Source organism: Stegostoma tigrinum, chromosome 34 (assembly GCF_030684315.1).
Source record: "Stegostoma tigrinum isolate sSteTig4 chromosome 34, sSteTig4.hap1, whole genome shotgun sequence".
Lineage (NCBI taxonomy): Eukaryota > Metazoa > Chordata > Chondrichthyes > Orectolobiformes > Stegostomatidae > Stegostoma > Stegostoma tigrinum.
This window is the reverse complement of record NC_081387.1, coordinates 22,799,647-22,827,077: the sequence shown is the minus strand read 5'-3', so window position 1 is coordinate 22,827,077 and position 27,431 is coordinate 22,799,647. Positions and strand designations below refer to the sequence as shown.

Sequence of the window (27,431 nt, the reverse complement as noted above, 5' to 3'; positions counted from 1 at the left end):
TGTCTGTGAATGTGTGTGTATGTGTCTGAGTGTGTGTGTGTGTCTGTGAGTGTGTGTGTGTGTCTGTGAGTGTGTGTGTGTGTGTCTGAGAGTGTATGTGTGTGTGTCAGTGTGTGCGTGTCAGTGTGTGTGTCTGAGAGTGTCAGTGTGTGTGTCAGTGTGTCTGTGAGTGTGTGTGTCTGTGAGTGTGTGTGTGAGTGTGTCTGTGTGAGTGTGTCTGAGAGTGTGTGTGGCTGTATGTGTGTCTGTGAGTGTGTGTGTGTGTGTCTGAGTGTGTGTGTGTGTCTGAGAGTCAGTGTGTGTGTGACTGTATGTGTGTGTGTGTGACTGTATGTGTGTGTGTGTGACTGTGTGTGTGTCTGTGAGTGTGTGTGCGTGTCTGTGAGTGTGTGTTTGTGTCTGTGAGTGTGTGTGACTGTGAGTGTGTCTGTGTGTGTGTGTCTGTGAGAGTGTGTGTCTGTGAGTGTGTGTGTGCGTGTCTGTGAGTGTGAGTTTGTGTCTGTGTGTGTGCCTGTGTGTGTGTCTGAGTGTGTGTGTGTGTCTGTGTGTGTTCCTGAGTGTGTGTGTGTGTCTGTGTGTGTGTGTCTGTGTGTGTGTGTGTCTGAGAGTGTGTGTGTGTCTGAGAGTCTGTATGTCTGTGTGTGTTCCTGAGTGTGTGTGTGTCTGTGTGTGTTCGTGAGTGTGTGTCTGAGAGTCTGTGTGTGTGTGTCTGAGAGTGTGTGTGTGAGTGTGTGTCTGAGAGTCAGTGTGTGTGTGTCTGAGAGTCAGTGTGTGTGTGTGTGTGTGTGTGTGTGTGTGTGTGTCTGAGAGCGAGTGTGTGTGTCTGAGAGTCTGTGTGCCTGTGTGTGTGTGTCTGTGAGTGTGTGTGTGTCTGAGAGTCAGTGTGTGTGTGAGCATTACAGCACAGTACAGGCCCTTCGGCCCTCGATGTTGTGCCGACCTGTCAGTCCGATCTCAAGCCCATCTAACCTACACTATTCCATGTGCGTCCATATGCTTGTTCAATGACAACTTAAATGTACCTAAAGTTGGCGAATCTACTACTGTTGCAGGCAAAGCGTTCCATTCCCTTACTACTCTCTGAGTAAAGAGACTACCTCTGACATCTGTCCTATATCTTCCACCCCTCAATTTAAAGCTATGCCCCCTCATGCTCCCGTCACCATCCTAGGAAAAAGGCTCTCCCTATCCACCCTATCTAACCCTCTGATTATTTTATATGTTTCAATTAATTCACCTCTCAACCTTCTTCTCTCTAACAAAAACAGCCTCAAGTCCCTCAGCCTTTCCTCGTAAGACCTTCCCTCCATACCAGGCAACATCCTAGTAAATCTCCTCTGCACCCTTTCCAAAGCTTCCACATCCTTCTTATAATGAGGTGACCAGAACAGTACGCAATACTCCAAGTGCGGCCTCACCAGAGTTTTGTACAGCTTCAGCATAACCTCTTGGTTCCGGAACTCGATCCCTCTATTAATAAAAGCTAAAACACTGTATGCCTTCTTAACAGACCTGTCAGCCTGGGTGGCAACTTTCAAGGATCTGTGGGGAGGGGATATCTGTACGTGTGAGGGGTGTGTGTGTCTCAGGGGGAAATGCAGGCAAATAGGACAAATTCCGTTTCGGATATCAGGTCAGTATGGACACGATGGGCCCAAGGGCCTGTTTCCCTGTGGTATGACTCCATGGCTGGATGTGTGCATGGCAGGGGTGAGCGTTTTGTGAGTGGGGGGTGGGGGAATGTGTGTGTTTGGGAGGGGGATTTGGGTGTTTGGGGCTGATCGTTTGCGGGGGATGGATGTGTCCAGGTGGGGCGAGGGGCTGGGTCTGTGTGTGGGGTGTGTCCTGGAGGAGCAGTGTCTGTGCTGGGGGGTATAGGAAGGATATGTGTATGTGTGGCAGGGAATTGCATGTGTGTGGAGCAGACGGATTTGAGTCTGTCCGGGATATGTGGGTGTGGAACGATTGTTGGGATGTGAGTGCATGTTGGGCGAAACGTGTGTCGCGGCTGGGTTACATGGGTGTCGGTGGGGGTGGTGTGTGTGTGTGTGTGTGTCTGTGTGTGTGTGCAGACGTTTGTTGGGGTGACGTGTAGGGTGTATGTGGTGGGGGGCGTGTGTGGCGGGGTGATGTGTGTGCGAGAGGAGGGATGTGTTGGGGGGATTGTGTGTGAGGACACAAGAATGTGGTTTATCATCAGTTTGTGAAGTGTAGTTTGAGGCAGGTAATAAATGTGGATCTTCACAGAGACCCCAAATGATGCAAATGAAAAATAATTTAAAAAAATAAATTATTCAAATCCATGTCGCTCAAGTCTCCAAACATTTCTAAAGCCATTGCTTTTATGTCATTCCAACCTTTTCCAGGCTTTTTCTCTCAGTTTACATCCAATGGGATATTGCTGCAGCTGCCTCACTGAGAACAAGCTCCTGTTTGTTCGAGTCCCACTAACATTCATTATTATCCAATCTCATGTGGGACTGAAATGTGTTTTTCACAAAATTGAAAGCTGAAATACTGAATCTGATCTGAAAATTCCAACTAACCCTCCTGAACCCCAATGCCATCGAAAGGAATTCAGCTGGCACTGGCTGGACTGAAGGAGGGGCCATTGGGAAAGAGCTTCATTGAAACTGGGGACAGGTCAGAGAGGGGTCACTCAGTTGATTCCTGGGATGAAGCTGTTTCCTTGTGATGAAAGGTTTCAGGCTGGGGCTGTACTTATTGGAGTTTAGAGGAATGAGAGGTTCTTACTGAAATGTACAAGACTGTGAAGCTGCTGACAGAGTAGAAGTTGAGAGGCTGTCCCCCATCGTGGGGGAGTCTGGAACCAGGGACAGAGTTTCAAAGTAAGGGGTCTGCCAATGAACTGAGGAATGTTGTGTCTCAGGATCATGAATCTTCAGAATTCTCTGTCCCCGACAGCAGTGGAAACCAGGTCATTGATATTATTTGAAGCTGAGTTAAACAGGTTTTTGATCAATGAGGGAGTCAAAGGTAGTGGGAGTCAGGCAGGAAAACGGAGTTAAGGTGACAATCAGATCACCCACGATAACAAGGTGTAGGGCTGAATGAACACAGCAGGCCAGGCAGCATCAGAGGAACGGGAAAGCCGACGTTTCAGAAATGGGGGAGGGGAAGGGAGCTCTGAAATAAATAGAGAGAAGGAGGCGATGGTTGAAGGTGGATAGAGGACCTGATAAGTGCAGAGCAGACCGGGACGAGATAGGCTGGTCTTGGGATGATGTTGGGGCTGAGGAGATTTTGAAGCTTGTAATGTTCACATTCAAACCATTGGGCTGCAGGGTTCCCAAGCGGAATATGAGGTGCTGTTCCTGCAACCTTCGGGTGGCATCATTGTGGCACTGCAGGAGGCCTAGGATGGACATGTCGTCTAAGGAGTGGGAAGGGGAGTTGAAGTGGTTCGCGACTGGGAGGTGCAGTTGTTTATTGCGAACCGGGTGTAGGTGTTCCACAAAGCGGTCTCCAAGCCTCCGCTTGGTTTCCCCAATGTAGAGGAAGCCACACCGGGTACAATGGATACAGTATACCACATTAGCAGATGTGCAGGTGAACATCTGTTTGATGTGGAAGATTTACTTGGAGCCTGGGATGGGGCTGAGCGGGGAGGTGTAGGGCAGGTGTCGCACTGCCTGCGGTTGCAGGGGAAGGTGCCGGGTGTGATGGGGTTGGAGGGGAGTGTGGAGCGGACAAGGGAGTCACGGAGAGAGTGGTCCCTCTGGAAGATTCACGCCTGGAGTCTGACCAGCTTTTCTTCCGCCTCCGCACGTCCTTCCTTAATCGCGAGTCTAACCCTCCCGCCACTGACCCCTTGTGCTACCTCCAACACACCCCTTCCTCCTGGACACCACCCTATGACCTCTTGGCCTCCCTTGGCCTCTTCATTTCCAACTGTCATCATGTCATCAATCGCCTCAACATCTCCACCCTTCTCACCCACTCCAACCTTTCCCCCGCACAATGTGCAGCCCTCTGTTCCTTCCGCTCCAATCCCAACCTCAGCATAAAACCCGTGGACAAGAGAGGTACAGCTGTAGTATGGTGCACTGAACTCTACATTGCCGAGGCCAGACACCTCCTCCTACCGCCCCTGTGATCATGGCCCCACCCCCGAACAACCAGCCATCATCTCCCAAACCATCCACAACCTCATCACCTCAGGTCACCTCCCACCGCAGCCTCCTTCCTCATCATTCCCCAACCCCGCATCGCCCACTTCTATCTCCTTCCCAAAATCCACAAACCTGACTGCTCTGGTCGACCCATTGTCCCAGCCTGCTCCTGCTTCACATACTCATCTCCACCTCTCTCGACTCCATTTTCTCCCCCTTGGTCCAGAAACTCCCCGCCTACATCTGTGACACCACCCATGCCCTCCACCTCCTCCAAAACTTCCAATTCCCCGGTCCCCGACACCTCATCTTCAGCATGGATCTCCAGTCCCTATACACCTGCATTCCCCATGCTGATGGCCTAAAGGGCCTCTGCTTCTTCCTGTCCCGCAGGCCCGGCCAGCCCCCCTCCACCAACATCCTTATCCGGTGAGCCAAAATCATCCTCACCCTTAACAACTTCTCCTTCAATTCCTCCCATTTCCTACAGACAAAGGGGGTGGCCATGGGTACCCACATGGGCCCAAGCTATGCCTGCTTCTTTGTAGGACACGTGGAACTGTCCCTCTTCCATAGCTACACGGTTCCCTATCCCCCACCTCTTCCTCCGTTCCATCGATGACTGTATCGGCGCCACCTCATGCTCCCATGAGGAGCTCGAACATTTCACCCACTTTACTAACACCTTCCAACCCAACCTTAAGTTCACCTGGACCATCTCCAACACCTCCCTCACCTTCCTGGACCTCTCTGTCTCCATCTCACGCCACCAGCTGGAAATCGATGTCCATTTGAAGCCCACAGACTCCCACAGCTACCTCGAATACACCTCCTCTCACCCACCTTCCTGCAAAACTGCCATTCCCTATTCCCAATTCCTTTGCCTCCACCGCATTTGCTCCCAAGGTGAGGTGCTCCATTCCTAGACATTCCAGATGTCGTCGTTTTTCAAGGACCACAATTACCCGTCCAGAGTGGTCGAAAACGCCCTCGACCACATCTCTTGATTTTCCCGCACCTCAGCCCTCACACCCCGTCCCCGCAATAACAAGCAAGACAGAATTGCCCTCGTCCTCATGGATCACCATCCCATTAACGTACGGAATCAAAGCATCATTCTCCGCCACTTCCGCCTCCTGCAATCTGAGCCCACGACCAAGGATATTTTTCCCTCCCCACCCTTATCTGCTTTCCGGTGGGACCGTGCTCTCTGTGGCTCCCTTGTCTGCTCCACACTCCCCTCCAACCCCACAAACCCCGGACTTTCCCTGCCACCGCAGGAAGTGCTACACCTGCCCCTACACCTCCCGCCTCACCCCCATCCCAGGCTCCAAGAAAACCTTCCACATTGAACAGATGTTCACCTGCATAACTACTAAATGTGGTACATTGTATCCGCTGTTCCCGATGTGGCCTTCTGTACGTCGGGGAAACCACGCGGAGGCATGGAGACCGCTTTGTGGAACACCAAACGACTGCACCTCCCAATCGCAAACCACTTCAACTCCCCCTCCCACTACTTGGATGACATGTCCATCCTGGGTCTCCTCCACTGCCACAACGATGCCACCAGAAGGCTGGAAGAACAGCACCTCATATTCCGCTTGGGAACCCGGCCTCCAATGGTCTCAAAGTGGACTTTAAAAGCTTCAAAATCACCCCACCCCCAACCTCATCCCAAGACCAGCCCCTCTTGTCCCCGCCTCCTTGACCTGTCCATCTTTTCTCCCATCTATCCGCTCCTCCCACCTCACTGCCCAAACCCCACCCCCACTTCCTTCCTACTAGGCTCACCCCCACCTCCTCGACATGTCCATCTTCCCTCAACTGACCAACCATCCCAAATCCCCACCTACACTCACTTTTATTGGCTCCATCCCTGCCTCCTTGAGCTGTCCATCTTCTCTTCACCTCAATGGTCCTCCATCCATCTTCTATCATCACCGTCCCCTCTCTCTATTTATTTCAGAATCTCCTTCCATTCCCCCATTTCTGAAGAACGATGCAGACCTGAAACGTCAGTCTTCCTGCTCCTCTGATGCTCCCTGGCCTGCTGTGTTCCTCCAGCTCCACACTGTGTTATCTCAGACTCCAGCAAAAGCAGTTCCTACTATCTCTAGATCAGCTACGATCTTTGTGAATGACAGAGAAAACTCCCGCGGTCAGTCCCGCTCCTGTTTCTGATGGACACATATTCTTGTGGAATTTTCACTAGTACATTGTTTTGAGTTCTCGGCTTTTGAGTTTCTTTCCTTTCTGTGTGTTAAAATATTTTTAAGTTAAGATCTTACCTTTATACGCACAAATTCTCTTCCGCTCTGGAAACAGAAATAATAAATAGACTGAAGAACTTGCTGTGACATGAAGCATAAATAATTTGGAGAAAGGTTCTGAACAGACATGTTTGAATGTGTTAGATACTGCTGAATGCACCTTCTGTGGCATTGCTCATTACAAACTGGAAATTAAGAACCAAATTTTGACAACTGTTACTGAGGCAGATCGCTCCAGTCGGGACGTTTCTGGACTCGCTTCAGTAAAAAGGACCTGAATTGTGCAATTTTACCTCCAAAGGCAGTGGTGGGTTGGGGTGTGCGAGTTGGGGACATGGAATGGGGGTGAGTGCAGTGGGAAAGTCTGGGACAGAGTGGGGCTTGACTGACGTTGGAAACAGATCCTGGGCCACCAAGGCAGCAGGCGAGGGCTGAGATGGGCTGGTTAGAAGCCCTGCCTTGGTTCTCTGGGACTTCCTCCCCCAGCTGTGATAAAACCAGGGGCTCTCGACCCCCAAACTCTCTAATTGCTTCACACAATCCCCACGGCCCTTCCTGCTCTCCATGCCAACTCATGTCCCAAAACAATTCCCATTCCCCTTCTGATACTCCCCGGGTCAGCTCAATGTCAACTCCTGCCCTTCAGACACTCATCGATCAAATATCGATCTTTTTGAGACAGAATCTGGATCTGGAATTCAATGTCTGAGAGTCTGTTGGAGGCAGAAGCAATCGCATCTTTCAAAAGAGAATGAGACGATGACCTGAAGAGTGTCGGTTTGCGGGGCTGCAGGGGAACAGCGGATGAGGTGACAGCAGGGAATTGTTGTTACAGAGAGTCAGAACAGACAAGACAGGCTGGATGGCTCCTTTCTGTGCTGTAACATTGTGCAATTCGAAAATCCAGCTCCACAAGTGCTCTCCAATGATTTATAAAGTAGAAAGGAATTTAATTTTAAAAATAAAAATTTAATTGGCATAATCATTCCAATTTTTCCACATTGTCTGCTTCTCAATTGAATGTAATCTGTCCTTTTCAAACAAATTAAACCAGTCAGCGTTATGAGTGATATAAACGTTGCTGAACAATATCAATCATGTCAAAAGTAATGCATTGACAGTGCTGAGCTTGGGAAGTCCCTGAGAAACAATGCATTGGAGGCTGAGGGGTGAGCTTGCACAGGTTTATAAAATCCTGAGGGCCATGGAAACGGTAAAGGGGAAGGGCTTATCCCTGGGTTGGGGGGAGTGCATAGGTTTAAGGTGAGGGGGGAAGATATAAAAGGGACCGAAGGGGTAACTTTTTCACACATGGGGTGGTGTGTGTATGGAGTGGGCTGCCAGAGGAAGTGGTGGGGCCTGGGACAATTACAACATTTAAAAGGGACCTGAGTGGGAATATGAACTGAAGGGTTTAAAGGGATATGGGCCAATTGCTGGCAAATGGCACGAGATTTATGTAAGTTATTTGGTTGGCATCGAGTTGGACTGAAGGGTCTGTTTCTGTGCTGTATATCACTATGACTGTTTGTAAGAGCATGTTCTTTCTCAGTCTGTTATCAACACTTCTCGTCTCTCCTTTAAACTCCTCTCTTTCTGTTCTCACCCTGAAACTGCAGCTGCTATTGTTGATTACAGACAGACAAGAGTTTGCTCTCGTAACCATTTCTCACACAACAACCCAGCCCGTGGGGCCGCAACTGTTTTAGCAGAAGAATGTTTATTTGAAGAAAAATGCCCGAGATATAAAATATTACAAGCCACAGGACAAGAAATGAGCACTTCCCAGCCAGATGCACTTTGAATCACAGAGTCCCTCCAGAGCAAAAGGAGGTCATTTTGGGTCCACACTGACTCTCCAAAGGACATTCCACCCAGACCCATGGAGCACAGAAGAAGGCCCTGACCCTGTAGATTCTGCACCATCCTGTCTACACAAATCCCAAATCCCAGCTCTTGGCTCAGAGCCTTGAATGATATGACATAGTTTTTAAGGGCTGCGAGGTTCCCTCTCTCATACCCTCCTCCAGGCAGTGCATTCCAGATTCCCACCACCCTCCGCTGAGAAGGGATTTCCTCAAATACACCCAAAACTTTCTGCTTCTCACCTAAAATTATTCCCCCTTGTTACTGACTCTTCAGTACTGCTTCCCTCCCACCCTGCCCGTACCCTCATAATCTCATACACCTCTCTCAGGTGCCCACCTCAGCCTTTTCTAATTTCCATAAAAACAACATGAACCTATCCAGCTTCTCTTCATAGCTGCGATGCTCCATCCCAGGCACCTTCCCAGTGACTCTCCTCTGCACCCCCTACAGGGCAATCATATCCTTCCTACAGTGAGGTGACCAGAACTGCATACAGCCCTCCTAACCACAGTGCTGTACAGCTTCAGCATGACCTCCCTGCTCTTCTAACTGATGCCACACCTGTTAAAGCCAAGCATCCCATATGCCACCTTAATTACCCTATTAACCTCTCCTGCTTCTTCAGGGGCCTGTGGACCAGCACCCCAAGACTCCTCTGTTCCTCTCAGCTTCCGAATGTTCATGACTCATTGATTCTTGCCTTGTCCTGAATCTTCTTCTGAAATGCAGCACCTCACACTTTTCAGGGTTAAATTCCCTCTGCCAATGGTCTGCCCATCTGCCCAACCCCTTTACATCCTCCTGTAAACTAAGCCCATCTTCCTCAATATTACCCAACCAGCCTATCTTCGTGTTGTCTACAAACTTGCGAAGCATCAGCACACCCACTAAGCCCCCAACATTCACATCTACATTGTTTATTTCAATCACAAACAATAAGGGACACAGAACTGATCCTGCTCTATGCCACTGGACAGCAGCCTCTTGTGAACATCCTTCTCCCACCACCCTCTGTCTCCTCCCACTAATTGTGGATCCATCACGCCAAGTTCCCCTGGATCCCATGTGCTTTTACCATCTTGATCAGTCTCCCATGTGGGACCTTGTCAAAAGTTTTGCTGAAATCCACAATTTATGTGTCAACTTAAAGTAAGTTTGAAATAGACGAAAACAAATAACCATAGCTAAGAGTATTTTTGGATATAATTTTGTCAGAGATGTCTCTAAAACCAACTTCAGACTCTTAGGATTCAGGGCTTTTTTTCAGCTATTGATTGTCATCATTGGACACATTGTTTTCATTAACAAACACAGGATCATGTGTTATCTCAATCACATTGGAAAATTGGTAGAAATACATTTCAGCATTCTGATGTTAATACTGTTGAAGCATTTATTTATTTGAATTAAAACAATAGAAGTCTTTTAAAATTATATTTCTCATTTTCCTTCTCAACCTGTTAAATCTGTCATTCTTTTTCCAAGAACACTTTCAATCTGATTCTGATTTCAGTTGGATTATAGACTCAAATAAACTAACTCTTTCAGCGTAAAACATTTCTAAGTAAGTTATCAATTGTTTTCTCCTGGAATTATGAGGTCAAAATAAACGAAACCTGAGTAAGCATTTTAACATAAAAAGGCACATTGTATTAATCACACCATCAATATATATTAACGACTGACAGTAAAAGGCAAAATAAATGTAGCATGTTCAATTATACTTGCAATTATTCCAAAATCCACATTTCTTATGGCATTTGAACATTTTAACATGAAACCCTTACCGCATTCTACGAATGATTTCTGAAGTTTTAGTCCTACAAAGATACAAAAATATTATCATGAGTGTTAGAAAAAAAATTTAATTGATCACATCTTCTCACCAAAACAGTTTGCATTGATCTGATGATTTTTCAATGAAAATTAGCTCTTACAAATATATAATTTAGCATCATCAGGTATTTCATGAATAAACCATGCTGCAGTTCAGGTACCGTAGGATTTTAATGCATAACTCATTTGTTTCCAAGGAGGATGAACTGGGAGATAGAAAATTAAATTAAAACATGAGAAACATTCTCACATTGACACACCTACTCATCAAGAAGTAAAACAGTAACAATATAGAGGAGTTGCCAGCCAACATTAGAAACAGCTTCCTTGTCATTGGCTGTTCCCCGATTCAATGGTGATGTCTACTCAGGGCCATGAGATCTTGCCATGGTCTTTGTGAAGTGAACAGGCTGACTCCCAGCCTTCGATTTTTGGGCACAACAGGCCGGATATCACAGGAGTTAGCAGGATCCTGAGTGCTAATGTGCTGCTTTTTTTAACAGATGTTAGGTCTCTCAGCATGATGCGGTTTGATCAGGTTCACCAGAGGAGGTGGTTTAGCACATTTAAAGCACATAGCTCAGGTGGAAGTGCAGTGGCATGGATCAGGGATTTGTTAACAGGCAGGAAACAGAGAGCAGGAATAAACAGGTCATTCTCATGTTGGCAGCTTGTGATGAGGGAGTTACCATAAGGATCGTACCTGGGCCTGCAGCTGTTTACAATATGGATAAACGATTTGGACGTGGTGACTAAATGTGACATTTCTCTGTTCACAGATGACACAAAGCGAGCTGGGAGCATGTGCTGTGAGAGAGAGATGCAAAGTGGTTTCAAGGGTAATTGGGCAGAATGAGTGAGTGGGCAAGAACATGGTCAATTAAACTTAAGGTGGAAAAAGTGAGGATCTCTATCCTCCAGCCTGCTCTCGTAGCCACAGCAGTGATATAGCTCATCCAGGTCAGTTTGTGGTGACAATGGGGGGATTCAGTGGTGGCAACTGGACGTTGAGGAGCAATATTTCGATTCTCTTTTATTGTAAATTTTCATGGCCTGGCACTTGTGTGGTATAAATGTTAATCGTTACTTGTCATTTCAAAATGTGGGTATTGCCCAGGTGCTGCTACATTTGGACATAAACTGCTTGAGGATGTGAGGAGCTGTGAATGGTGCTGAACACGAAGCAATCTCCAGTGAACATCTCTCTGTCACAAGGTCAGAAGAGGGGGTTGTCATTGATAAAGCAGCCGAAAATGGTTGTGCCAAGGAACATTCTTCTGAGGAACCCCTCTAGAAATGTCCTTGCGCTGAGGTGATTGACCTCCAACAATCTTCACTATCTTCCTTTGAGCATTGTATGACTCCAACCTGCAGAGAGATCTCCCCAACTCTCACTGGTTCCAATTTTGTTCAGGTTCCTTGATGCCACACTCGGTCGAATGCAGCTTTGATGCCAAGGGCTGTCACTCTCACCTCACCTCTGGTATTCAGCTCTTTGTCCATGGTTGATCCTCCTGTAATGAGGTCAGGAGCTGGGTGGCCCTGTTGGAACTCAAACTGAGCAGGTTATTGCTGAGCAGGTGCTGCTTGGTAGCACTGTTACTGACACCTTCCATCACTTTGCTGATGATCCGTCTCTGTTCTTGGAGAAAGACAAGACGTTGCATTCCTGGAGTCAATGTGGAATTCCTATGCCTCCCAAATCCACAGGATGATGGCACAGAGTCCTGATGTGAACAAAGGACTGACAGCTCTGAAGGCCTCAGTTCAATGACCATCAGGACTGTTGGCTTTTTTATAGTTCATCCATTTCATTGCTCATTCCATCTCTGCCCTGATGATGCTTCATTGCTGGGCTCTGCCTGACAACACTGAGGGATGACGAAGGGGTTGGCATGAAGAGTGATGTCGACAGCGAGTGTTCAGTTCCCGCCCAGGCTGAGGTTCTCATGAAGGTGCCAGCTTCTCGGCCTCTTCCCTCGCCTGAGCTCTGGTGACCCTCATGTCAAACCACCACCAGCTGCCTCTCTCTAATGAGACAGCAGCCCAATGGCCCTCTGAGACTATGGTGACTCTGCCGTTTACTACCGTTTACAGCTGCTGTGTATTCCTGGTTGTGTGTTCCCAGGGAAAATCATTTCCCGCTGTATTCCATTGTGTCAGTGTTTCTGCCGGGAATGTCCTGCCCACAAGAGACAGGGCAGGTCGTTGACAGATGGTCGTTCAGGCTTTAATCTCCTTCAATAGTTTCTCAATACAGAGAGAACTGGAACGGGAATGTCATTAATTAAAATGACAGCAGCAAAGGTACAAGTACTGAATAACGCCTGTCTTTTTCCGGGGAATCTGGAACATTCTTTGTTCCAGGCCCCTCCCACAACCCTTTCTCCAGTTTGTCACATGACTGCATCGGTGCCATTTCACGCCCTGATCCATCCTGGGAAACACTCATCCACTTTGCCCCCAGTTTCCACCTCACTCTCACCTTCATCTGGATAATCTCTAATTCTTCTCCTCCCTTCCCTCCAACACGTCTTACTTTTCCATCAACCAAGGATCATATCCCTCCCCACTGAGCTAACAAGGCCCTTCATGGTGTCCAACCCATTTTGGACATTTCTACACTTTCCCCTTCCCCTCCCTCCCAGAACAACAACAGCTTTCACCGGCGTCTCCATGTTCCATTCCATGAGCCTCTGGATTCAAAGATCTTCCTGCTATTTCCACTAGCTCCAACATGATGCCACCACCAAACACATCCTCCCCTTGACACTCCTATCAGTGTTCCAAAGGGACTGCTCTCTCCCTGGTTCACTTTGTTATCATCCCCAACACCTTGTCTCTCTCCCATGGTTTTGCATACACATAACACCTCCCTTTCTACCCCTCCCTTCCCCACTGTCCAAGCTCCCTCCTTCCTGGTAAAGCAGTGCTTTCCCTGAACTTCTTTCAGTCTCGTCTATTGCATTCACTGTTCTCACTCTATCACCTCTGCACTGGGTAACTGCTTAGCACAGCACCTCTGTTCGTCCACAAGCATGATCCTGAGATTTTTGCTATTTGTCATTTCAAGGCCCCAGCATCCTCTCATGGTCACATTCCTGCCCTGGGCCTGATGCAGTTTCCACTCAAACCCAATGTAACTGGAAAAGCAACACCTCATTTTCCATTGAGGCATTTGACAGCATCTGCACTGAATACTGGGTTTAACTCTCTGATCAAGAACTCTGTCTTCCATTCAGGATATCGTTCCGCCAGGGTCTGTATAATGTTCTCATGTATTTGCTTCCAGTCAGAGCTCCCATGAACATCTACCCGAGACAAATGGTTTGCTTTTTCACTCAAACCATGACTATTCCTCTCTTCTATTCCATGACACCTTTGATTTTGAATCCCTGTCGCTCGCCAACATTTCTCCAATCGTACCTTTAATTGCATCAAAACTTGCACATTTTTAAACAGCATAGACCCATCACATTTCCACCTCTATAACAAAATGTGAGGCTGGATGAACACAGCAGGCCAAGCAGCATCTCAGGAGCACAAAAGCTGACGTTTCGGGCCTGGACCCTTCATCAGAGAGGGGGATGGGGAGAGGGAACGGGAATAATTAGGGAGAGAGGGGGAGGCGGACCGAAGATGGAGAGTAAAGAAGATAGGTGGAGAGAGTGTAGGTGGGGAGGTAGGGAGGGGATAGGTCAGTCCAGGGAAGACGGACAGGTCAAGGAGGTGGGATGAGGTTAGTTTCAAAATCTCCCCTTCCCCTACTGCATCTCTAAACCAGCCCAGTTCGTCCCCTCCCCCCACTGCACCACACAACCAGCCCAGCTCTTCCCCCCCACCCACTGCATCCCAAAACCAGTCCAACTTGTCTCTGCCTCCCTAACCGGTTCTTCCTCTCACCCATCCCTTCCTCCCACCCTAAGCTGCACCCCCAGCTACCTACTAACCTCATCCCACCTCCTTGACCTGTCTGTCTTCCCTGGACTGACCTATCCCCTCCCTACCTCCCCACCTATACTCTCCTCTCCACCTATCTTCTTTACTCTCCATCTTCGGTCCGCCTCCCCCTCTCTCCCTATTTATTCCAGTTCCCTCTCCCCATCCCCCTCTCTGATGAAGGGTCTAGGCCCGAAACGTCAGCTGTTGTGCTCCTGAGATGCTGCTTGGCCTGCTGTGTTCATCCAGCCTCACATTTTATTATCTTGGAATTCTCCAGCATCTGTAGTTCCCATTATCTCTGATACATTTCCACCTCTGTTCAGTTCCAAACAAGTTACATTAAACTCAAAACACTAACTCTGTTTTTCGCTCCATAGATGCTGTCAGAGTTCCTGTGTTTTTCCAGCACTGTGTGTTTTATCTTAACAGCTGAAATGGTGAAATGCAGCTCGATTTGTTGGTCCTTCCTGGGTTATTTCAGCTTCGCATTTGCCCAAGAAAATGTTTTGCATATTTACAAGTAGAATAATAATAATAAAATATTCAACAGGTAGCATCTGTTTAAGAATTATTAAAGGAGTATCTTCCATTCAGCCGGAGAATGGGAATGACAACTATTCCTTTATCCTTAATTTCAATGTGACCAGCTCTTCACACCACCATTCCCCAAAAAGTTAACACTGAAACGCACAATGTTCTGGAGTAATGCTGTGGTCCTGAAATTCCCCAGGGTTGTTTCTGCTTTATAGTTTAACTGACAGAGACTGGGAGATCCCCCTGTGGATTTCCAGGCTTGTACCTTTATTGCCTTTCGTCAGTGTTACACTGAGATGTACCTTTAATCTGTCGATGGTGTTTCACACTCCAATAAAGCACAGCAGCGATGCCAGCAATCACACAACAGAGGGTCGCGAGTAAAGGTGCCAGCCAATCAGGGACACCAGGGAAGATATCGTCTGGAAAGTGAACACCAGTGAGTTATACAACTACATTTTGTGCAGCATGTCCATTAATATTACAAAATATTTACGAGTGGTGAATGTATATGAGATGTGCAGAGTCCTTCCAACAGTCTCCTGATATAAAATCAGTGGGTTCCACAGAAATACCCAGGAACAACAACACTGAAAGTGTTAAATAACCAATTGGGGGTGGAGCCCCTGCCCACTTCAATCGTTGCTACTGATATTTATTATGGTTCTCTCGATAAAGCCAATGAATTGAACATTGGCATTGGGATAACATTTGCAAATCAAAATAAATTATTTCATGAATAAACAATTTAAATTCCATCTGTGCATTTGTATTCCAGAACTCGTGGGCCCAATAATCTGAGCTAACCTGACCCCTCTGCCTGGGAAAGTGTTTCAAAAGTGTCAAATAAAAGCAAAATACAGTGAAAGCTGGAAATCTGAAACAAGGTAACACAAAGTGCTGTAGAAACTCAGCAAGTGTGTCAGCATCTGTGGAGAGAGGAACTTCACAGACACTGCTAGACCTGTAGAGTTTCTTCAGCATTTCCTGTGTTTGTCTCATTAGTCCTGAGCCACATCCAAACCATTTAATTTGTGACTCCATCCCTGATGCTGTGAATTCTGGTGCAGTCAGTCACAGAGACCAGGGGCTGGGGTATTACATGTACAGAGACACATAAGGCAGCTAGCAAATGCTGGAGGCCTGTGTTTGTAAATTATCCTTTTCTAGGCTACATTTAATGAATTTTAAAGTGTTTCACAAAGCAATAATCTGATAACAATGAACAACAGGTCAAAGGAAGAGAAATTAGAAGAATTTTTTTTTCCTGATCTCTAATGGCTTCTATCTGTCAAACAACATCTTGATTTTAAAATTCTCATCTATGTTTACACGTTCCTCTATGCCTTTGCCTTCCTTATCTCTACAACCTCCTCCATCCCCAAACCCTCCAAAGCATCACCTCTCATTGATATTGGCCACCAGAACAACCCCAGTTGTAAGTGCTCGACATTAGTGTCTACACCTTGTGTTGCCAGGTCCCAAGCTTTCAAAACAATTCCTTAAATCCCTGCAGCTCTCTGCCCTATTTTCCCACTGTAAGGAAAACCTAAAACCTGTCTCTTTACCCAAGCATTTAGTCCTGTGATTGAGTATCTCCTAATGTAGCTAAGTCACTTATTTTCCTTGACACAGTGAATGGCTTGCCAAGTGAGAGCATCTTGGGGACAGTTAAACACAAGATGAAATCTATGGCACATTTTAAACTACCTTTAACTTTCCTGGTGAAACATTTTCATTTACAAACCTGATATCCTGATTGGTGCTTCTCGTGTAATTCCCAATTGTTCATAGCGTATACGACACTTGAACCTGTTTGTTGACTGTTTTGCAATGACAATGATGCTCTGGACGTTTACAAGACCATTGGAGTCCACATCATAACTTGGTTCAGCTTGTGATAAAACAGGTCCATCTTCACTGATCCACTCGATTTCTGGCTGAGGGAACCATCCACTGGATTTACACACAAGCTGGATTCCGTTTTTATGGTATCCCTTCAACTGAATCCAGGGCCTTTGACCCAAACCTGGAATCAGCACAAAATAGATTCAGAAACAGTAAACATGAGGAACACTTCCTGCAACCTGTTAGAACTGGGTATTTAATGTTATTGTTAGATATCTACTCACTGCTTTTCATTGACTTTATTGCGATTTTGAACTACTTTTTATCTGAGAATATGTCCAGATAGAATTGTGAAGACACAACAGATAACACTCATTCAGATTAATTAACTGGCACAAAATTACACTCCAGCTAAACATCATTTAAAACGAGAGGAAAACAGAAAAGCAGGGAGACAAAAAAAACCGAAAAATTCTAAACAACTACACCTGAGGAAAAATGATATGATGAACATTACAGTAAGAGTAAGGTGACACCAAAGAATTTTCAAACTGCTGTTGACTATTTTCACCCTTTTCTAACTCCACGTGAAGAGCAGGGAGTGGGGTTATTTACGTATTAGGGTCAGGCCATTGTAGCAGTGACAGAGCTTTGACCCAGCAGTCTCCGCGGGAGACTGTTTGCGATGATAGTGGAAGAGTTAAATGGTGATTTCTATGTTCACAGTATGTGACATTCTCCAGTCCAACCTTGTATACCATCGAGCCAGTGTCAGCAAAACTATCCCGAGAGGCCTTGGGAGTCATAAGTGATGAGAAGACAGAGGTGGATGTGTAGGATAAGGAATGGAGCAAACAGTACATGCAAGGTCAGGCTGGGAACCGGTTAAACGGTTACTGATTGGGTAAATAAGATATTAACCGGAGACTGGAGAAGTCTGTTTCTCAGTATTTGTAGCAGATGAGTTGGGAATTTAGGTAGAGAGATGTGACGGAAATGGTCATTAATATTTTTGTATTCCACTGAGTTTCATTCGGCCTAGTGTGGAGTGTACTCTCCCTGTATTTGCCTCAATATTTAATCAAAAAACCTGGACTCAAAACTCCTGGAGTCAATCATTGGAAACTCCAACAACAGTTTCACCCTGGCAGGCAGTGCCAGGTACCTACCACCCCCTGATTAGATCTTGCCTTGCACATCTCCTTTAAACATTACCCCTCCGAGCGAAACCTATGGCCTCGGTACTTGACATTTCCACACTCGGAAAAGGCTTCAACTCTCCACCCTATCCAAGCCTTTCATAATTTTATATCCTTTCATCGGGTCGCTCCTGTCGCAAAGACAACCCAAATTTGTCCAACCTGGCCTCACAACAAACATGCAGCGATCCAGGGAACAGCCTGGTAAACCTCTTTTGGGCCCTCTCCAAGGCCTCCACATCCTTCCTGTTGTGTAGCAACCAGAACTGCACACAAAGCTCCAAATGCGGTCTATCTAAAGTCTTGTACAGCAAATGACTTGTCACCTTTTATACTCGATGCCCTGACAAATGAAGGCAAGTATGCAGTGTACCTTCTTTACTAGCTTAGCTACTTATTTATCCCCTTTCAGGGAGCTACAGACTTACACTTCAAGATCCCTCTGTACAGCAATGCTCCGAAGGGTCCTGCCATTTACTTTATACTTTCAACTTGCTTTTGGCCTCCCAAAATGCATCACTTTACACTTGTCTGGATTAAACTCCATCCGCCAGTTCTCCACCCTACTGATCGATATCCTGCTGTATCCTCTGATAATGCTCCACAAATCCACCAATTTTTGAGTCATCTACAAATGTACCAAAACATTTATGTATATTGCAAGTATCGGTGTCATATCTAGAAGGGCTAATGGAGCCAGTACACCAAGCAGGGAAGTTCACCACTTTTCAGGGCAAACAGCTCGGAGCCATTCAGGTTAGTGAGGTGTCTGAGGACAGCAGCATCATTTGGTTTGTGACAACTGAACATCAAACAAAAATATAAAACGGATATAACACATGCTGGTGCCTTAACCGGCTGTCCTCAAACATTTAATGATGACCATGAAATGAGCATTAGTCACGGTAATAATTCATCTGGTTCACTTACATCCTCAGAATGAGCAGTACCCCATTTAAGTCTGTGATGAAGAGCAATATCTTCAATCAGAGGGAAGTGAGTCTCTGAAACTCTCTACCCTTGAGACTGTGGAAATTCAGAATGGTCAAGATAGAGGCCAGTAGATTTCTGGTTACGAATGACATCAATGGACACGGTGATGGAGTAAGAAGGTCGTAGTGAGTTAGATGACAGGCTGTGATCTAACTGAATGGGAGAGCAGGCTCAATGGGCTGCATGGCCAACTCTTGTCCAACGTTCCCACGCCTTATTTCACACTGCTATATTACAAACGTTAAATTAATTTAATTGTTCAATGTCAAAATATTAATTAGTTTAAACTGGTCTTTTCGAACTCAGAGACATATCACTTCTCCAAAGTTACTGAGGTGTACAAACCTATGACATTCAGTGAGACTGCAGCTTCTGCAGAATAGGTTCCGCTATTAACTAAACATCTGTATTCCCCTCGATCAAAAACTGTTGTGTTCTTTATTCGAAGAGAAATGGCTCCTTGGGTCAGTTCATTTTTCAACAGTTCTGTCCTTCCTCTGTAATTCCTGTGCTGAGCAGCAGCATCATGGTCCCCATGTCTGTACACATGAACGGGTGAATCTAGACCTGATTTAAGCCACTGCAACAACATGTTGCTGGCAGATAAATCTGGCACAAGCTGGCATTCCAACAGAGCATCTTCACCCAAAATGGCTTCAATCAGTTTACCAGGTCCAACGACATGGAACTCACCTAGTGAACACAACAATAAAACATATAATTCAGTATTTATGTAATCCACAGAGCAAAATTACACTGAAAACAGCAGATTTTCTAAAATATAAACTTCCCTACAATGTACAATTCCTCCAGAACTGCATTTGTAAATGAATTTGAATTCAGCAATTTTTTATTGTGATTTGGAACCATCAAGTAGCAGTTCATTGGGAAAATTTGGAATCATAGAATCCGTTCAGTGTGGAAACAGGCCCTTCAGCCCAACAAGTCCATACTGACCCTCAGAACATCCCGCCCAGAGCCACACCCCTCTGACCCTGAACACTTTGGGTATTTTAGGATGGCCAATCCACCTAACCTGCACATCTTTTGGACTGTGGCAGGAATTCGGAGTACCCGAAAGAAGCTCCCGCACAGACACGGGGAGGATGTGCAAACTCTGCACAGAATATTTTAACTTACATTTTTACATATCATAGTCCACATAAAGTCTGATGTTGTAATCCTGGGAAAGACTAATAACCTTCAAAAAAATCCACAAGTTACCTCAATAGAGGGAACAAATGGGCAGGATTTTACATTTAAACTCATTACTGCAGCAATCAGTGTGAAAACTTATACAAATAAAAACACATGTAACAGGAGCTGGAGTGGGCCATTTGGTCTCTCACATGTTTCACTGGATCATGGAATATATTCTCCCTTTGTCCCACTTTCCCACAATATTACCATATCCCATGATTCCTTTATCGAAATATCAATCAATCTCTGACACAAATCTACTCAATAACTGAACCTTCACAGCTCCTTGTGTGGGATTGAACTATTTTTCAATCATAAATAATGTTGACTTAATTTAGAAAGTGAATAAAATTATATGCTGTTTAATTGTTGTTAGTGATTAAAATGTTTCTATAGGCAATTGATCATACAGCTCAAAAGTGAGGTTCAGGCTATGAGGCACAGGAGCTGAAATAAGCCATTCAGCTAATCAAGTCTGTCCCAGCATTCAATGAGATCAGGGCTGACCTGACACCCTGCAGCAAATAATCAGGAAAGCTCATCGAATATTACAGTTTATTGTGAAAGGAGCTGAATGAATGATCAGTGAAGTCATACTTCAGTTATACCGGCAATTGGTGAATCCATATCTGGAATATAGTGTACAATCCTGGTCATCATATTTACACAAGGATATTAATACATTGGAAGCCAATAACAGAAAGTTTATGAGATTAATACTGGAATGAGCAGGTTGCTTTATGAGGAAATGTTAGACAGCCGAGGCCTGCAGCCTCTCCAGTTTAGGAGAGTCAGAGGGGACTTTATTGAAACGATTGATAGAGAATCCTGAGGGGACTTGACTGAGTGGATGTTGAAAGGATGTTTCACCCTGTGGGAGAACCTAGCACGAGGGATCATTGTTTAAATATAAGGATCACCCATTTAAGTCAGAAATCGGGAAACATCTTGCACTCAGAGGGTTGAAAGTCTTTGGAATTCCCTTCCTCAAAAGGCAGTGGATGCAGTATCATCAAATACCTTTCACACAAAGGTTTAAAAATTCCTGATTACCAAGGGCTGAAAGATTATGTGTGAGTTGCAGGAGTGAAGAATTGAAGTTAAAAATCACATCAGTCATGGTCTTAGTGATTGTCATCACTTGTCTTCTCACTGATTATTGTGTCATCTGCCAACTCGGCAACAAACCATTCACTTTCATTGTGCAAGTTGTGAATCCATGTTGTGAACAATTGTGGGACTGGCATTGATCCCTGTGGCACTGCATAACAAAACTCCACTCTCAAAATGACCCTTTACCTTAACCCTGACTCCCATTAGTTAGCCAACTGTAGAATCAGAGGGGCAAACAAATTCGTGTGAAAAGGTCAGTTGCATTCCGTGAGCCAATGTTTCCAGGCAATAAAGAGACCCAATGTATCACTAGGGAAGATAAAGTAATAAATGGTGGAAACACGACCTCCAAAAAACCGTTTCCAAAGACGTACAAAGAAAGGTCACGGCTGAGAGACACAAACAATTGAAACTTAAGGCAGATGTAGGACAGGCCTGAGGACAGTGCGCACTGGGGAGGTTCCAGCCCATAGCAGGTTAGATAAGACCCGAGGAGAGCGCGCACTGGGGAGGTTCCAGCTCATAGCAGGTTAGATAAGACCCGAGGAGAGTGCGCACTGGGGAGGTTCCAGCCCATAGCAGGTTAGATAAGACCCGAGGAGAGTGCGCACTGGGGAGGTTCCAGCCCATAGCAGGTTAGATAAGACCCGAGGAGAGTGCGCACTGGGGAGGTTCCAGCCCATAGCAGGTTAGATAAGACCCGAGGAGAGTGCGCACCGGGGAGGTTCCAGCTCATAGCAGGTTAGATAAGACCCGAGGAGAGTGCACAGTGTGGAGCTTTGAGCCCCAAAGGAGGTTAGATAAGGTTTGAGGAGAGTGCGCACTGGGGAGGTTAAAGCCCACATCAGTTTAGATAAGGTTTGAGGAGATTGAGCACTGGGGAGGTTAGACCCCCAACAGCAGGTTAGATAAGACCTGAGGACAGTGCGCAGTGTGGAGCTTTGAGCCCCAAAGGAGGTTAGATCAGGCCTGAGGACAGTGCGCACTGGGGAGGTTCCAGTCCCACAGCAGGTTAGATAAGACCCGAGGAGAGTGCGCACCGGGGAGGTTAGAGTCCCATAACAGGTTAGATCAGGCCCGAGGAGAGTGCGCACTGGAGAGGTGAGACCCCCATTGCAGGTTAGATCAGGCCCGAGGAGAGTGCACAGTGTGGAGCTTTGAGCCCCAAAGGAGGTTAGATAAGGTTTGAGGAGAGTGCGCACTGGGGAGGTTCCAGCCCATAGCAGGTTAGATAAGGCCCGAGGAGAGTGCACACTGGGGAGGTTAGACCCCCACAGCAGGTTAGATAAGACCTGAGGAGGAGCGCGCACTGGGGAGGTTACAGTCCCACAGCAGGTTAGATAAGGCCCGAAGAGAGTGCGCACTGGGGAGGTTAGATCCCACAGCAGGTTAGGTAAGGCTCGAGGAGAGTGCACCCTGGGGAGGTGAGATCCCCACAGCAGGTTAGATAAGGCCCAAGGAGAGTGCACACTGGGGAGGTTAGAACCCCACAGCAGGTTAGATAAGGCCCGAAGAGAGTGCGCCCTGGGGAGGTTGGAGCCCACAGCAGGTTAGGTAAGGCCTGAGGAGAGTGCGCCCTGGGGAGGTTGGAGCCCACAGCAGGTTAGATAAGGCTCGAGGAGAGTGCGCACTGGGGAGGTTAGAGCCCACAGCAGGTTAGGTAAGGCCTGAGGAGAGTGCGCCCTGGGGAGGTTAGAGCCCCACAGCAGGTTATAACAATTGATAGAAATTAATATCTCCCCTAATCTGCCATACAAAAGTTCATGCAGAATTTGGAAGAGTTCTTCATGAAAAACAACTGTTTAGGTTATTGGTAAATAATGCGATGCAGCTGGCATATGTCTGGGGAGGAATAAAACTGTCAGAAGCATTGTAGGATCCCAAAGTCAAATTATGGATGTGTTTGGGTAGACATCATGAGATTACTGGAGGTCCTAGGGCTGTCCACATGTTTACTGGATTGGACACATAGATAAGGGGTATGTGGCTAACAGTGACATCCATGTTGCACAGAATTATTGTGATGCAAAGGGTAAATAATGTTGTATTTTGCTGAGGAACTCAGAGCATCGTTGTTCTCCAATCTGAGCTTGTTATGATGAGGACAACTGTTCCCCAAGTGAAGGTCAGGTCGCTGTGGTCTCTGGCCTATCCCACATTAGTGGTCATCGAACTCTGAATAAACTCTGCTAAGGAACACGGGACATAAGATTCTTCTTTGGTATATCTCCCTCCAACAGCTTTTTGATAATTTTTTGGAAATCCAAATATATTACATCCACTGCTTCCCCTTTATCTATCGTGCTTATTATATCCTCAAGGAATTCTAACTCATTTGACAGGCAAGATTTCCCCTTCATGAAGCCATGCTGGCTCTGCTTGATTATATTATGTATTTCTAAAGGTTTCACTATCACAAACTCGAACACTTGCTCAATAACAGATGTTGAGACAACTGGCCAATAGTTGCCTGTTTTTGTCTCTTTCCCTTTTTGAATAAGGCTGTTGCATTTGCAGTTTTACAATTGGGGGATTTTCCAAAATATGAGGCTACTTGAAAGATTACATCCTCTGTCTCTGTAACTACTTTCTTTAGTATCCTGGGATGTAATCACTGAGGAGCTGGCCTTTAGTCCCTTGCGTCTCACTGGTACTTCTTCACTGGTGATATTTTTTGAACTTATTTCCCACCTTCCCTCACTTTTGCCCCTTGATGAATCAGTATTCGCTGGTTCTGAAGAAGGGTCACTGGGCTTGAAATATTATCCCAGTTTCTATCTCCACAAATGCTGCCAGATCTGCTGAGTTTCTTCTGTCATTTCTGCTTTTATTTACTTGGATTTCCATCTGGGAAAGGGCATTTGTGAATGAGACAGACTTTTATAGCACCGGCAATCATTTCATTGTCACCGTTACTGAGACTAACTTTCACTTCATCCATTCTTTCAGAAACGCCTTTGATCATTAGTGGGTTAGAAAAAGGTCACCATAAGCCCCAAAGCTATTCCCTCCCAACGTGCACACTACTGCTGTTGCTACCTCGTGACTCTGACATTTTCCCAAAAAGCATGTCACCTTCCCAATCCGGGATCAGGCTATTCTCACATCTGTGTCACACACATGTACAACCCATTGGCACATTTGTGGGAATGTAACTGTCCCTGAAGATATTAGCAAATCCATGGAAACAATACTCTCATCCAGCTTGGCAATATATCATATAATGATCTGGATGTGAGTTTGCTCGCTGAGCTGGAAGGTTAGTTTTCAGACGTTTCGTCACCATTCTAGGTAACATCATCAGTGAGCCTCCGACAAAGCGCTGGTGTTATGTCCCGCTTTCTATTTATCTGGTTAGGTTTCCTTGGGTTGGTAATGTCATTTCCTGTGTTGGTGATGTCATTTCCTGTTCTTTTTCTCAGGGGATGGTAGATTGGTTCCAAATCAATGTGTTTGTTGATGGAGTTCTGGTTGGGATGCCATGCTTCTAGGAATTCTCGTGCGTGTCTCTGTTTGGCTTGTCCTAGGATGGATGTGTTGTCCCAATCAAAGTGGTGTCCTTCCTTATCTGTATGTAAGGATACGAGTGATAGTGGGTCACATCGTTTTGTGGCTAGTTGATGTTCATGTATCCTGACGGCTAGCTTTCTGCCTGTTTGTCCAATGTAGTGTTTGTCACAGTTCTTGCAAGGTATTTTGTAGATGATGTTCGTTTTATTTGTTGTCTGTATAGGGTCTTTTGAGTTGATTAGCTGCAGTTTTAGTGTGTTGGTGGGCTTGTGGGCTACCCTGATGCCAAGGGGTCCGAGTAGTCTGGCAGTCATTTCGGAAATGTCTTTGATGTAGGGGAGCGTGGTTATGGTTTCTGAGCCCGTTTTGTCTGTTTGTTTGGGTTTGTTGCTGAGGAATCGGCGGACTGTGTTCATAGGGTACCCATTCTTTTTGAATACGCTGTATAGGTGATTTTCCTCTGCTCTGCGTAGTTCCTCTGTGCTGCAGTGTGTGGTGGCTCGTTGGAATAATGTTCTAATGCAGCTTCGTTTGTGGGTGTTGGGATGGTTGCTCCTGTAGTTCAGTATTTGGTCCGTGTGTGTTGTTTTCCTGTAGACGCTGGTTTGAAGTTCCCCATTGGCTGTTTGCTCTACTGTGGCATCGAGGAATGGCAGTTTGCTGTTGTTTTCCTCCTCTTTTGTGAATATTATGCCAGGAAGGGTATTATTGATGGTCTTGAGGGTTTCCGCTAATTTGTTTTGTTTAGTGATGACAAAGGTGTCATCCACGTAGCGGACCCAAAGTTTGGGTTGGATGATTGGCAGAGCTGTTTGTTCGAGTCTCTGCATTACTGCCTCTGCTAAGAACCCTGATATCGGAGATCCCATGGGTGTACCGTTGGTTTGTCTGTAGGTTTTGTTATTGAAAGTGAAGTGGGTGGTGAGGCATAGGTCCACTAGCTTGATGATGTTGTCCTTGCTGATGAGGTTGGTGGTGCCTGGTGTATGTGCCTTCGGTTCTTCTAACAGTGTGGTCAGTGTTTCTTTGGCCAGGTTGATGTTGATAGATGTGAACAGGGCTGTTACGTCAAAGGAGACCATTATTTCATCCTCTTCTATCTTGGTGTCTTTGATGGTGTTCAGGAATTCTTGGGTGAAGCGAATCATATTCTGTAGAACCAAAAATTCACAAACCCAGAGCCCCCCCCAGACCCATAGTGTCGCTACCTGGAGCACCAACCTACAGATTAGCCAAGGAACTACACCAAAGACTAAAACACCGAGTAGAAGACCCCCACCACTCCATTGGCGACAGCAGGTGAAAGTGTTGCACTTGGAAAGTACATAAGTCGCTGGACTGGAGTTTCTAAGATCACACATCCCAGTTTGTCAGTGAAATGAAGCGACTGGATTTGAAACAGAGAATCTGAGAAGACTTAGGTAATAAAATGTGAGGCTGGATGAACACAGCAGGCCCAGCAGCATCTCAGGAGCACAAAAGCTGACGTTTCGGGCCTAGACCCTTACTCAGAGAGGGGGATGGGGTGAGCGTTCTGGAATAAATAGGGAGAGAGGGGGAGGCGGACTGAAGATGGAGAGAAAAGAAGATAGGTGGAGAGGAGAGTATAGGTGGGGAGGTAGGGAGGGGATAGGTCAGTCCAGGGAAGACGGACAGGTCAAGGAGGTGGGATGAGGTTAGTAGGTAGGAGATGGAGGTGCGGCTTGGGGTGGGAGGAAGGGATGGGTGAGAGGAAGAACAGGTTAGGGAGGCAGAGACATGTTGGACTGGTTTTGGGATGCAGTGGGTGGAGGGGAAGAGCTGGGCTGGTTGTGTGGTGCAGTGGGGGGAGGGGACGAACTGTGCTGGTTTTGGGATGCGGTGGGGGAAGGGGAGATTTTGAAGCTGGTGAAGTCCACATTGATACCATTGGGCTGCAGGGTTCCCAAGCGGAATATGAGTTGCTGTTCCTGCAACCTTCGGGTGGCATCATTGTGGCACTGCAGGAGGCCCATGATGGACATGTCATCTAAAGAATGGGACGGGGAGTGGAAATGGTTTGCGACTGGGAGGTGGTTGTTTATTGCGAACCGGGTGTAGGTGTTCTGCAAAGCGGTCCCCAAGCCTCCGCTTGGTTTCCCCAATGTAGACGAAGCCACACCGGGTACAGTGGATGCAGTATACCACATTGGCAGATGTGCAGGTGAACCTCTGCTTAATATGGAAAGTCATCTCGGGGCCTGGGATAGGGGTGAGGGAGGAGGTGTGGGGGCAAGTGTAGCATTTCCTGCAGTTGCAGGGGAAGGTGCCGGGTGTGGTGGGGTTGGAGGGCAGTGTGGAGCGAACAAGGGAGTCACGGAGAGAGTGGTCTCTCCATCATGGGCCTCCAGCAGTGCCACAATGATGCCACCCGAAGGTTGCAGGAACAGCAACTCATATTCCGCTTGGGAACCCTGCAGCCCAATGGTATCAATGTGGACTTCACCAGCTTCAAAATCTCCCCTTCCCCCACCGCATCCCAAAACCAGCACAGTTCGTCCCCTCCCCCCACTGCACCACACAACCAGCCCAGCTCTTCCCCTCCACCCCCTGCAGCCCAAAACTAGTCCAACCTGTCTCTGCCTCCCTAACCTGTTCTTCCTCTCACCCATCCCTTCCTCCCACCCCAAGCCGCACCTCCATCTCCTACCTACTAACCTCATCCCACCTCCTTGACCTGTCCGTCTTCCCTGGACTGACCTATCCCCACCCTACCTCCCCACCTATACTCTTCTCTCCACCTGTCTTCTTTTCACTCCATCTTCGGTCTGCCTCCCCCTCTCTCCCTATTTATTCCAGAACCCTCACCCCATCCCCCTCTCTGATGAAGGGTCTAGGCCCGAAACGTCAGCTTTTGTGCTCCTGAGATGCTGCTTGGCCTGCTGTGTTCATCCAGCCTCACATTTTATTATCTTGGATTCTCCAGCATCTGCAGTTCCCATTATCATCTGAGAAGACTTGCC

General features: G+C 46.6%; 1 protein-coding gene across 7 annotated transcripts in view; it reads right to left on the bottom strand.

Annotated features, from left to right (window-relative positions):
• The window catches only part of LOC132206019 (butyrophilin subfamily 1 member A1-like), a 259,182-nt gene that overhangs the window by 168,413 nt on the left and 63,338 nt on the right, over nt 1–27,431 (bottom strand). For all 7 annotated transcript variants that reach the window (XM_059639493.1, XM_059639492.1, XM_059639491.1 and 4 more), the window contains 5 exons: nt 18,973–19,320; nt 16,335–16,616; nt 14,890–15,009; nt 10,063–10,095; nt 6,425–6,451 (listed from right to left, as the gene is read on the bottom strand). In XM_059639493.1, coding sequence (XP_059495476.1) covers nt 6,425–6,451; nt 10,063–10,095; nt 14,890–15,009; nt 16,335–16,616; nt 18,973–19,320 — 810 coding nt within the window. The remainder of the gene's footprint in view (nt 1–6,424; nt 6,452–10,062; nt 10,096–14,889; nt 15,010–16,334; nt 16,617–18,972; nt 19,321–27,431) is intronic.